Source organism: Desmodus rotundus, chromosome 2 (assembly GCF_022682495.2).
Source record: "Desmodus rotundus isolate HL8 chromosome 2, HLdesRot8A.1, whole genome shotgun sequence".
In the NCBI taxonomy this organism is placed as follows: domain Eukaryota; kingdom Metazoa; phylum Chordata; class Mammalia; order Chiroptera; family Phyllostomidae; genus Desmodus; species Desmodus rotundus.
In genome coordinates, this window is record NC_071388.1 from 44,374,614 (window position 1) to 44,387,909 (window position 13,296).

The following is a 13,296-nucleotide window of genomic DNA, read 5'->3' on the forward strand; positions in this document are numbered from 1 at the left end:
TGGGGAACCATGATAACTTTGTAAGCTGGACAATAACATGATAAAAGAGTTTGAGGGAAATTATTCAACAGGTATTGTCAGGACAAACTGGAAAGGGGGGAGACTCTGGCCAAGAGGGGTACTACTGCAAGCCAGGCTTGTAAGGGCCTAGGATATGGAAAGGAAAGGGTGGGACCAAAAGATGTGGAGGACTCCTGAATGACAGAAGTTGAAAATGACTTTGATGTTGGTTCCCACCAGCCTGGAGATCTAGAAGGGGAGTCCATCTTTCTGTTTAGTGGTAGTCACCAGAGAAGAAACCAAGAACATATCAAGCACCATTTTGTGTCATGTGCCTTATTATGGGCATTATATGTATTCCAGAATTTATGGAAATGAGGCATAGACAGGGGACTCTGACAGCACTTCTCTGTGGCACGTAGTTTAGCACCCTCTGATGCCAGCAATTTGTGGCACACTTCCTTGTGGTAAGCCTTCTCTTACTCCCTCAACACACAAGTCCCCTGAGGGGAAGCACTTCATCTTATTCACCTTGGGATTCCCTCATCCAGTGCGGTGCTCATTCAGAGCACGTGCTGTGGATGTACTAACAGGCCAGCACACCGAGAAGAGAGAGAGAGCGTCCTGGCATTGGGGAATGGCTATGCTCGGGGCAGAGTGGCAGCTGGTGCACTGCCTACATTTCCTGCTGATGGAGCCCATTTGTTTTTAGATGATAGGAGACCCTGGCTTCTCCTTTTTCTCCCTCTAGCCCAGCTGTTTATTTGCTTGTTAGCACCTCCAGGGCAAAGAGGAGGAAGTGAAACTCAAATCCCTCTCATTTGGTTTTTCAGCAATTTTGACGAAGGCCTTGATAGGGTAGGGGTTTGGAGATCCTGGATAACATGAGATTTTGATATGGTTTATGATTCTAGTTATACAGATAACTGGGAGTTGACCATACGTATACACATCGAAGGCAAGAAATAAGAGATCATATACTTCTTTGGAGGTAAAGAGATGTCAGTCCTTTACCCACTTATCCCCAAGTTGGGAGGAACTAGTGTAGTTAAATAGCGATGATCTCATTTTGGAAGACAGTTGGATGTGGCTAAACCTGACTTTTTAAACCTCTGATGGAAAGAGAACATTCATGTTTCTGTAGTTAGAACTCGAATTTCTCTGGTAATTGGACAGGTCAAGCAATTAACTAAAGTCTACATGATTTTCTTAAACACCTGTCATAATATTTACAACATCTGACAAGCACTAGGGACAGTAGCCCCATGTTCTTAGTTCTCTGCTCTATTACACAGAAAAGTGATACAGTAGACTCTTGTGTGATAGCTCCAAATTCACAGAACGACTGCAGCATATAATTCCCCCTTTAAAATGGAGTACATTTTAAAATTTAACTAGTGCTGGGAGTTGACTTTGTTTGGGGGGCCATTTTCTGGAAATCACCACATTTTTATTACTTCAAGAAAAGCAATAAACTGAGCGACTTGTGCCTGAACGTCGTCCTCTCAGGGCAAATAACTCGCATCACGCCCAGCAATATGGCCCAATAACTGTAAGTGTGGGCCCTTCCCTGATCATCAGGGAAGCACCCAAGCCTGCCCTAACTTCAGTTAGAGATAAATAGAAAGGCACAACCCTGAAAGGTCTCAACTAGTCTTTGTGACATTTTAAAAAGTCAAGGAACTATTCCTGCCTAAAGTGAGCCTTGGGGAGGAGAGAGGGGTTTGCACAGTCTCCCAGGTCTTAGCTATTTCTGGGCTCTCCAAGACCTTAGGGTGCCCTGCTTCATAAGAGTGTTTCCTGCCGTCAGCAGCTCTCAAAAGTAGCTGGACAACTGGGCTTTGCTGGGGCTGGAGGAGAAGTCTGGCATTTATCGGTAAGTCAGGAAGTTCCACAACATGATCTGTTCTCAGAGTGGTCCCTAGATCAGCAGCATCAGCATTTCCTGGGAACTTGTCAGAAATGCAAATTCTCAGGCATCCAGACCTGCTAGACAGGAAAACCAGCAAGCTGTGTTTTAAAAGCTCTCCAGGTTATTCAAATGCATACTCAAGCTTGGGAATCACTGAGCTAGATAAGTAGAATCTTTTCAACGTTGGGATTGTACTATCTTCTAACTCTGGAAGAAGATTCTTAATTTCAGGGTTCAGATGATGCTGCCTCACTGTGATGCTAAAGCATGAGAGGTCATCTTACAGCGAGTGCTGCAAGCACAAGGCAATTTTTTAAATTATGTATATTTTTATACATGTATCTTAATAAACAAATATATGCTCATTTTTGAGAATTTAGAAATTATGGGGAAAAGAACCAACTGACAGTTACCAGAGAGGAGGGAAGAGAGGAATAATAGGGGAAGGGCCATCAAGGAGCATGTATAAAGGACACATGGATAAAGCCAAAGGGGGTAGGTTCAAGGGTGGAAGGCGGGGATGGGTAGGGGTGTGCACGGTGGGGTGAAAATGGAGACAACTGTGCTTGAACAACAACAACAAATTTTTTTGTCCTGAAAAAAAGAAATTATGGAAAAAGTTTAAAAATCATCTTAAGGTAACTGCTGTTAACTTTTTGGTATGCTTTTTCCAGTTGGTTTCTGTGCTTCTATGTTTTTAATAAAATTGAAATAAAATATTTTCATTTAACATTACTTTGCAAACATTTCTAATGTTATTAAAAATACATTAAATATAATTTTCAGGGCTGATAGTTACTCCATTTGAGGAATCTCATATAGCTGATCTAACCCTTTCCCTACATGTTGGGCTTTTAGGTAATTTCCATTTTTTTGCTATTATGAATAATATAGAAATTGGCATTTTTATACATTTGTTCCTGTATTTCTGGTAACCTGTATTTTACTTAGAATAAATACCAAGAAGTATTTGAACAATTTTAAGGGTACAGGTAAATGAACCGGATCAATGTGTATTAATATTTGCAAGGGTCTTCTTGATACATGGCTCCAAATGCTTCCCAGAACAGCTGTACCAGTTCACCCTCTGGCCTCACTGGTCGATGTGCCTGCTTCCCCACATCCTTGACAACAATGATATTACAGTATCTTTAAAAGAGAAACAAATTGTGCTAATTTGGTAAGTGAAACATGGCAGGGCTCTCTCACTACTTTAATTTGAAATTCTTTCTCCCCTTTTTTCTTAATTTGTTATATTAGATATTATTTCATAGGTTTATTAGCCCGTGCTATTTCTTCTCTGAATTGTCTATTCACAGCTGCATTCCTAGGTTTCTCCTGCTGGTTTCTAAGAGCTCAGTGTACATTATGGGAATTAACCTGCTTGTTGAGATAGCAACTGCAAACATCTGGTCCTTAGCCTCTTAAAGATGCGTATTGATTCTCGACTTGTAGAGACTTAAATTTGTTAATAGTCAACTATGTCACATTTTCCTTTTTAGAAAGTCCTTGCTCACAGTGTGATAATAGTCACCTATATTTTCCTCTTAGATAGTGACATTTAATTCTTTAATAGAGTTGGAGTTTTTCTGTTTTGTTTCTGGAGTATAGTTTGAGGTGAGAAGTTGGTATATAATGACATTTTCCCAAACAGGCAATTTCTTGGATAGCATATGTTAAACAGTCCATTCCTTTCAAATTAGTTTATGATCTTCCTTTTTTCCTTCATTAGTTTTTATGTGCTAGGGTCTCCTAGGGCCCTCTTCTGTACTGTTGATTTATCTATACAATACTGTGCCAACTGTTGTGGCTTTATAGCTGTTTTAATATCTTGTGGGAAGCCCTTCCTCATAGTTCTTTCATTAAATGCCTTAGCTATTGCATTGTTTTTTTTAAGTTAAAAAACAATTGTATTTTGCTTGGGATCCCCACTTAGAAACATGTTTCTAAATTCAAATCATTTTTTATATTTGTTAAGTATTTAAGTCTTCATTTATTTTTATATATCTTATTATATAATGTTAAAATTAAATAAAACCATTACTACGATTATATGTTTATATTTATTACATTTATTATATAATTTTTATACTTTAATATCTATGATCATTGGTTTTTTCTTTTTGAAATTAGGTTTTCAAACATTTGATATGTTTAAAAAACTAGATCTATATTTTCCTGTTTTTTAATTATTTAATTTCTACTTCTATATTATTTTCTTCATTCTGCTTCTTCTAAGTTTGTTTTATTCTTGTTCTAATTTTGGAATTATTACTTTTTCTTATCCTTTTAAGATGATGGATGTATATGGGACTCTGAATATACCTCCAAGTATGACTTAAGCTATATTCTCTGTTTTGAATGAGAAGCTTCTAATTTTTATTATTTTTTAAATAGTCAGTAACGGTGGTTTTGATCTCTTGAACCTATTGTTCTTTAGAAAATTTAAAAATCTCTGAGTAATTAAATTTTGTTTGTTTATTCACTTAATCTTCTATTATTTCTAGTTTTATCGCTTCATGGTGAAATAAAATAATCTTTGTAATTTCTGCTTCTGGATTTTATATAGCTTTTTTTGTAAACTAGTTTATGATCTATTAATTTGTTTATAAGTTATTGAATTATTTCATCCAAGTTTTGTGTCATTTATGTTTTTGCTACTTGACTTCAAAGGCAGAAACAAACATTTTAAAGCCTCCCAATACCTGTATTGCTATCAGCTTTTTCTGATACATCAATTTTTTTCTTCAGAATACATACTGATACTGTTTTTCACATTATATATTTTGATTCTGTTATTAAATACCTAAAATTTTATGACCACTACATCTCATGTTTGAGTGTACTTTTTATCAGATAAAAGTGACCTTTTTATTCCATGGTATGCTTTTGGCATGTTAACTTTTCTAAAATTAATATAATTAACAATATCATTTATTTCTTTCAAATTCTCTATGCTTGATAACGGATATAATAAACAGATATATATGTCCTTTTGTTTTAGGTATATCTCTTATAAGAAGCATGGCATTAGATTTTAACCCAATATGAGATTACTGTTCTTTATTAAGGGACTCGAACCTTTATTAAGGGACTAAATTTTTGTCATTATTGATCTCTTTAGTCTTAACCTTTTCATTAAACTTCAAAAATTTTAAATGTGCCCTTGCTGGTATGGCTCAGTGGATTGAGCACAGGCCTATGAACCAAAGGGTTAGCCGGTTCGATTCCCAGTCAGGGCACGTGCCTGGGTTGTGGGCCAGGTCCCCAGTAGGGGGTGCACGGGAAGCAGCCATACATTGATGTTTCTCTCTCTCTCTCCCTTCCTTCCCCTCTCTCTAAAAATAAATAAATAAAATCTTAAAATTTTTTTTCAAATGTTTACTAGTTATTTGCTTTGTTTTTGCTGCACTGATAAAGTTCATACATTTTAAATTCTCCCAGATTTGAAAGGTTTGTAGTTTCACTAAGCCTTGTTTTTAGTTTCACTAAGTGATTATTTAGTTATTAAATTTTTTTTCTGAGTAATATTTTTAATTATTAAAATAAAAAGATACAATGAAAAATTTAGCATATTTTTACTAGTCCTTCAACAATGTCTTCTAAATGCTTTCAGCCTTGGTTAATAGAACCTTAGGTTTGGGAACCAGGCTACTAATGTTTACACTATGTATCTTCTCTTGCAAAGAATGATCTTTCCCATCTGCATTTATGTGTATAAGTATATTTGACAGTTTTTTAAAACTTCATTTTAGTTTAACTGATTTCAATTGTTGCCAAAAGTTCTTTTGTGCTGTGATGTCCCACCATTAATCTTCCACTTCTTATTTGGTGTGCACCTTTGGGAAAATGTTTCAGGAGGTGTACTTCTGTTTGAATTCTCATAAGTTTAAGAATGACTTTCTATTACCTTGTGTTATGGACTGAATTGTGTCTACCCCCCTCCCACATCTATGCAGAGGCCCTAACTGCCCGTGTGACTGTATTTGGAGATAGGACCTTTAAAGAAGTAATTAAAGTTAAATGAGTTCATAAAGGTAAGACTCTAACTCGATAGCACTGGTGTCCTTACAAGAAGAGGAGGGCACCAGAAATGCACATGTACAGAGAAGGGGCCATGAGAGAAGCAGTGAGAAGGTGGCTGTCTGCAAGTAAGGAAGAAAGGCCTCACCGGAAAGGAACCCTGCCAGCCCCTTGGAATTGAACTTCTGGCCTCCGGAACTGTGAAAAAATGAATTTTTGTTGTTTAAGCCATCCCATCTCTGGTATTTTGTTATGGCAGCCTGAGCAGACTAATATACCTTTACATAGGGGTTTCCATGGACTGCATACCATAAAATCATTGGGTCACAGTGTTTTTCATAGTGAGCTGTAGTCTCTGAAGGGTGGCATGGAGAGAGGGTGGAGGTAGGGCTTGGAGAAGTATTTGGCTATTTCAAAAATTGGTGCTTGTGTTTAGGGGAATGGCAATCCAGTTTTTACTGCACCAGCTGGGACAGGGTTTGATTTCTTCCAGGCTTTAATATATATATATATATATATATATATATATATATATATATATATATATAGAGAGAGAGAGAGAGAGAGAGAGAGAGAGAGAGAGAGAGAGAGAGAGACAGGAGGAGCTTGGATAGATTTTTCTCAATTCAGCTCCATCAAAATTATAAGTAATAGAAATTTCCCCCATCTGTTCTAATTCTAACAAGGTGGTAAGTTGTTATTAGTTTTTGGTATAGTGTGTTTTCTTTTTCTTAGTCTTCATAGAAACATGAGATTGAGGTAAGATTTTTCAGAAAAATTTCTGCTTTTGATGGAAGATGCCATCACTACACTCTCTGTCTCTAGGGGCCAGTTCTATAATTTATAGAAGTTACATGGAACAAAGAGTTATAGAAATACACCTGCAGTTCAGGTCCACTAAAATCTCATGGAGACCCTTTTCATGTAGAAGATTACTTGATGTTTCTGAAGGGCTCAAAATAGCAGGTTATTGAGGTATCTGAATACTCTGCCAGAGTGAGAAAGCTTAGAAACATTATTTCTGTCTTTTGAGATCTGTACGCTGAAGGCAGTATAGGGAATATTACTAATGCAATATCCTCATGCACGTCCTGGGCCCTGAACACCAGCACAATGGTTTCTCTTCACCACAGAGTTTTGCGCTGGGTTTCTGACAGAGAAGCAACTAAGAAGAAAAGATGCATGGCTCCTGTCGTAGTGCTAAGTAGAGAGCTAACATAGGTAATGAGTCAGGGGTTAGGATGTCCCCTTTGTTTATGTTTGTTCATTTGTTCAGTCCTTTGTTCGCTGTTCAACAAGTATTACCGCGCAACTATCAGGAAAGTAGGCACAGTGGTAGGTGCTGGGTGAACACCATAAACAAAATAGATAACTCATGTGGTCAGTCTTTCAGTGGAGTTTTTCAGATAGGTCCTCAGGGCTGTGGTGCACCCAGGGTGAGAGTGTCCATGCACTGTGGGAATTCTCCCGCAGGAGCTCCCGTGGGTGACTGGTTGGAAGTTGTAGGTTAAGTGTGCAGATCTCAATTCCATATAAAGAAGCCCCTCCTAACAATTAGATTTGTTCATCAGCAGAACAGTCTTACTTTTGGGGTGGTAAGTTCCCTGCCACTGCAATGATTCAAGTGGAGGCTCTCAGGGATACTGTAGATGAAGTCTCAGAAGAATTGAGAGCTCTTTGAAAATGGGTCCACATCTCATTCAATTTTGGAACTGGTGCCTCACAGTGCTTGGCACATAGCACATATTCAATGAAAGCTTGGCAGGTAAAAGAATGGATGCATGAATGAAGTGGAAGAGGGGCTACCATAGATGATTTCTCAAAGCTCGTACAACTCTGAGATTCAGCAATTTCATATTAAGTCAGTGCTCCAGAAGGGCCCCAAATAAAGTACCCACCCTCAGCTCAAAGATAGGCAAACTCACTGTGCAAGGTGGCTGCATCCAGGGCTCTCCATCCACTTGCATCGGCAGCAGCTTGTTTGTCCTGGAACCCCGAGAACCAAGATAACACAGTAAGCTTCTTGGAGTCAGAGAATCAGGGCGGTCCCTTCCACAGAAACAGAGGTGGGAAGACCTTATCTGCCCAACTAGGAGTGGTTCTCTGAGACTCTCCTGGGGTTGGTTAAAAGCAGATTCCTGAAACCACCTCAAAGATATTGACTCACCAGGTCCAGGAGTCTGCATTTTGATAAGTACTATGGGTGATTCTGTTGCTTTGGTCCTCAGACCCTACTCCGAGAAACACTACCCTGGGTGAGCAGAGAAGTCCACAGAAGCCTGGGACACAGTGGACAACAAGTATGGTAGCACTACTGCTGAGCAGACCCTCAGTCAAGCAATCAGCCGGAGGGCGTGCACATGGTGCCAGAAACTTCACTGTGAAATGGGAAAGGTTGTGAAATGGGAAAAGGCCTGGTTTTCATGTCGCATGAGAGTTTGCATCACATCAATGATGTAATGTCTCCAACCGGTATAAGGGACAGCTCAGGTGTGAGTGTGCCTTGCCTTGCCCCAGATCCTACCCGTTCCCTCTTTTATCTCTCGAACAACACTACACTCTGGTTGCATGAACCGTGGACCTGGCTTAGCTGGGAAACAGGGTCATTGGGAATATTGTCCCCATTGGCAGGAGGAGAGGAGAGAGAAAGTGTTTCTTTCTTGTTTGGGACAAAGCTTCTCTGGCATATGGATTGTTAGAGAGTGATACGAGGTCTTCTGACTTTCTTTGGCTGAAGAGTTGTGAATTGGTACTACATCAGCTTTAGGAGAAAAGGCAGGTCCTTTCAGAAGCCTCTGGTCTGGGTGAGCAGGGAACAGATCCTACCCACTGGCCAGGAAGCCCTCGACTGACAACTGCTCTGTTTTTGAAATTATAAAACGAAGGAGGCAAGTTGTGTTTTAATGTAGATGATTCTCTGACTGACCCTGGGGATATTTAATGATTAAAAAAAAAATAAACCTAATAACAGAACAAAGGATAAGAGGAGAAAGTGGATTTTTGTTCTAGGGGCTGGGGAGAGAATCTAGAAAATGCTCAGGATCAGGCTCCTGGCTCACCATCTCTGTTTCTATTTGGCAATGGGTCTACTGAATAGAAAGATAAATCCCTCCCTCTTTTAGATGGCTGTTTTATTCCGATTCTTCCAGGATCAAGATGGTACATTCTCTGTGATCTATTTAAGTTATAACTTAGATGTATAGCCGACTAGGCCTACTCAGTGTTAGAGTCACGGAGACTGGACGGGGAAGGCAGTACAGAGATTAATCCAGCAGCAGCCAGAGAGAAAGAGGAGCAAAGCTTTGGGGGGATAATAGAAAAGACAGAGAAGCTACAGAGAATGAATGAAGAAAAGGGGTTAGTGGGATAGACCTTCGGCGAAGACACATCAGGGAACAAGCTCAGGGGATCATTCTGAGGGACATGGGGGCGTGTGAAGAGCAGTTTCCCTAATGTGCTCTGAGGTCACTTGCCCTAGAGATTCTGGGAGAAAAGGGGTCTGTGGACTTTGGAAAACCTGCACGCTGTGGTCCCCTCTAGGAGATCTCCAAGGCATGCTAATAGATTTGATCTGTAGAAACTGAATGGGAAAGGGAAAGGGATAAAGACTTCTGAAACAATCAGGTGGAGAAGAATCTGATTAGTTGCACTGATTAAGCAGAAGCAACTGAAATCAGAGGACCCCCTCCTTTAGGCTCCTTCTCTTCTTAGCCTGCAGTGGCTGACCTGTGTGGTCCATACCCTGAAGAGTCATCATCCTCTTAGCCAATTGGGATGGGTTTCCTGATGGTGGTTTAGCGCTACAAAGACATATAGGAAATAGTGTTGCTAAGGCCACTATCCAAAAAAGAGCAGAGCAGAAAACCTGGTTTTTGTCAGAGTGTGCCCTCTGGCATACATCTAATGTTTTCATTTGTAAAGATTAAAAAGGCAAGGAGTCTCAGGAGTCCTGTTTAGAGAATTTCACCAATTCATTCTAAGATAACAGCAACCTGGTTGTAGTGGCCCACTAGTTTATGTCCTGGATGATGGCATTATATCCAGTTTGGGAAATGGTCTCCAAAAAGACATTGTTTATAAGCATGATCAAGCTTCTGCCTCCCCCACCCCCCACCCCAACCATGCTCCCTGCACTCAAATCTAGGAAGGCTGGGCGACTTGGAGGCTGCTGGGTAGTGAGGAGGCATACCTGACGGTGACAGAGGAACACTGGGCCAGCCTCCGGCCCGCACTCTTCAGGCCGGTGTAGATCTGCCCCATTTCCATGGCTCCCTCTAGTCCCACCACTTCAAGAAGCTGGTCACTGAGGTCTGCAGAGCGAGACAAGCAAAAGCAGTGTGTACACACCTCTATGTTCCTCGGGCACGTTTTGGCCAGAAGGTCTGGTCCCTAGTGGCCAACCGAGATCTGTGTATAGCTCTTCATCTCCCACCACGCAGCATTTTCATACTCATTCTGAACAGGGAATTTCACCAAAGGCCATTACATGTGTCTTTTCATGAACGGAAAGCCAGTTGTAGTGCAAAAAAGGTTATGATTCAGAACATTAATATGCACCTAATGGGTAGGTTGGCATATCAAGAAACTTCTTCAAATGTGGAGTAACATAAATGATGAACCCCCTATTTCCGAAATTATTTTCAAGCTAGAAAGACATTGGCGTGGGATTAATATAAGAAGGTGTTGATGAAGTGGTCATTATCCGTAGCTGGACCAAGTTTCTCCTCTCTGAACGTCTGAGTAACGTCTTGGCCCTCCTGATGATGCCTGATGGCTAATTAACCTCAGTTCTGGCCTGTGGGGAGCCAGTGGTGAGCCAGCCTCCTTGGACATCCTTGGGGAAATCAATGACCTCTTTCAGGACACCAGGTGCTCCATGTGAGCCAAGGAAAAGAATATTTCACCTACACCAGATTATTCTGTGTCCGCAGTAGGAAAAGAGGAACAGAAAATATTAGTGTCCGGCCCAGAGTCACATAGTATCGGTGGCCTCCCACAGTGGCAGTTCCGTCTCATTTGGCCCCTGGAAGATGTCCTTCTCCTCAAAGTTCCTGAGGCTTAGACTGTGCCTGCCCAATTTCTTGTGAAAGAAATAGCAGGATTAAGATACAATGTTGGACCCAAGACTCACTTTTACAGCACAATTTTTATTTATATAAAACAGAAGCAAAATAAAAAGGCAGATTCTTTAAAAGCTTCAATTCTTTTGCCTACGAGGACAAAGGTAGGTAATTTTCTCATAGGCTGTAGCTAATCACTAACATCCTATTAAAATCCACAAACTAGAAAATTGTGTCTATGTTAATGCTTTTTTTTTTTTTAACAGATAGTTTCTGTCTTCTAAGGCACCTCCTGATACATTGTAATAGTGTTTGTTAGCATGGGCAAGCAGATATTTGGATTTGGTTTTACTTCTTTTTGTTTAAAAGACTATTGGGTTTGTTTTTACTTTTTTGTTGTTGTTTAAAAAACATTCTCTTGATGGATGTATTTCTAGAGAAGGCAGTTAAACAAACCACTGGGCTGACCACGAATGGGTCAGCATTGCTAATGTCGAACCTGCTTGCTGTGTTCACTGATGAATATCAACTGCCAACAGATCCGGAAACTACAACAGTCTTTCTGTGGCAGGTACATAGCTTTTCCCCTCTCCATCCATTGACGTTCCCATTCTCCTTCTCTGGTACTCTTCTCTTTTTTTCACATCTCTGAAAAGATGCTGTCTCCTTAAAGTCTCCATCGCATTTAGACTTGGAACAAGAGGTCATGAAAGGGCAATGTTTGTTTAGGATAACGCTCCAGGCTCTCTTAAGGAGTCAACTTCCAATAAACAACACATGTCTGAACCTCTAGTCACTTAATTAGTTCCCTTCTTACCACAGAGCGTTAAATAAGCATTGGATACTCCTAGCTTACTGTGTCATTTCAACAGTGTCTGTGAAATCAACATGGGGGAGAGAGGGAGAGAGAGAGAGAAAGGAGGAGGAGGAGGAGGCAGAGAAAGAGGAGAGAAGGAGAAAGAGGAGGAGGACAAGGAGAGAAGAGAGAAATATATAGAGTGTGTCTGGGGTGAGGAGGGTGGAGGAGTTAGTTATACTGAGGTAGAAGAAAGGAGGAGAAAAGAGAATCAGATCTTGAAAGTTTCTCTAGTGGCAGAGAGAGACAGATATCTTATAAAGTGTTGCTCTTTGTAGCGGCTTTGGTATCTGGCAGAGCTGTGGTAGTTCAATGCTTTCTTTTGAAACATTCCCTGGTAACAAGATGTTCCAAGAAGCCGAGGACTTAATGGACTCAAGTTTTCCCAGCTTTTACAATGCCTTGGTTTCTTAACAAATTTTCCTGGTGAATGGCTTTAACTCTAAAGTTGTTATCACTTCCCACACATTACCTTGCAGTTATCACTTCCCACACATTACCTTGCTTCCTGGCTCTAGAAGAGAAGTAATGAAGGCTGATCTCATCAGCATGGTGGGTGTGCGGGGGGCAGGGCTTGCACAAATGTGGAATTGAGGAGATGAATGTAGGAGCTGGGATCTTGGGGCACTTTTTGCCGTTCTGCCTTTGAATCTGTGCTCTGAATCTTCTGGCATAAAGGAGCTAGGGTGACTCCTGTCTACTCTGTTGCTCTTCTCTTTCTCCACCATTGCTCAACTGATATTCCTTTCAATACAATACCTAACAGGAAGTTTGGAGGTAAAGAAACCTATGGTATTTATCTCTTTTCCCAAAACTTACTGGACCATGAGACTCTTCTTTTGTGTGATACCTATAAACAGTTCATGGTAGTTTTCTTTGGGACACATTTTGGGAAATTCTGGCATCAGTAAATTCCCTTTACTTTTTCTAGCACAGAGATACTTAAGCACAAATTAAATTTGGTGTTAAAATGAAACAGAATGGAGTGCAAGTCAATGACCAACCACATAAAACAAATGTTCAGAACTTAGAATCCAAGATCAGGACAACTGGTATACCAAGTTTTTCTCCAGGTACCAATGATTCAGAGTGTGGTTTTGGCAATTCATACCTCGGTATTGTCTTCACTCTTTATCTCATTAGTATTTAAGATGAAATGTGCATGTACCTTAGTAAAACAGGAATTAATTCATTCCTGTTTTTCTTTTCCTGAAATAGATTAATTTACTCATCTATTCATTCAATAGTAACTGAGTAGCAACCAACTGCTAGGCACTCTGTTAAGAACAACAAATACAAAATATTTTAGTTTTGAAGGATTTTTAGCCAAGAGGGAGAAAAGTGTTAGATGGACAAAATGCTGTAATTGAACAATAGGAGCAAGGAGGCCTGGGTAATGGATTCTGACTGGCCAAGGTGTGGAAGGGAGGTGTCACTGACATTGA

The 13,296-nt window shown here is 40.2% G+C and overlaps 1 protein-coding gene across 8 annotated transcripts in view; it reads right to left on the reverse strand.

The window, feature by feature from the left end:
* Positions 1 to 13,296, reverse strand: part of DGKG (diacylglycerol kinase gamma) — a 191,523-nt gene that overhangs the window by 14,665 nt on the left and 163,562 nt on the right. For all 8 annotated transcript variants that reach the window (XR_008426130.1, XM_053918191.2, XM_053918190.2 and 5 more), the window contains 2 exons: positions 10,125 to 10,245; positions 7,861 to 7,921 (listed from right to left, as the gene is read on the reverse strand). Coding sequence is in view for 7 of the 8 variants with exons in the window: in XM_053918191.2 (XP_053774166.1) it covers positions 7,861 to 7,921; positions 10,125 to 10,245 (182 nt within the window). In the remaining variant the exon portion in view is untranslated. The remainder of the gene's footprint in view (positions 1 to 7,860; positions 7,922 to 10,124; positions 10,246 to 13,296) is intronic.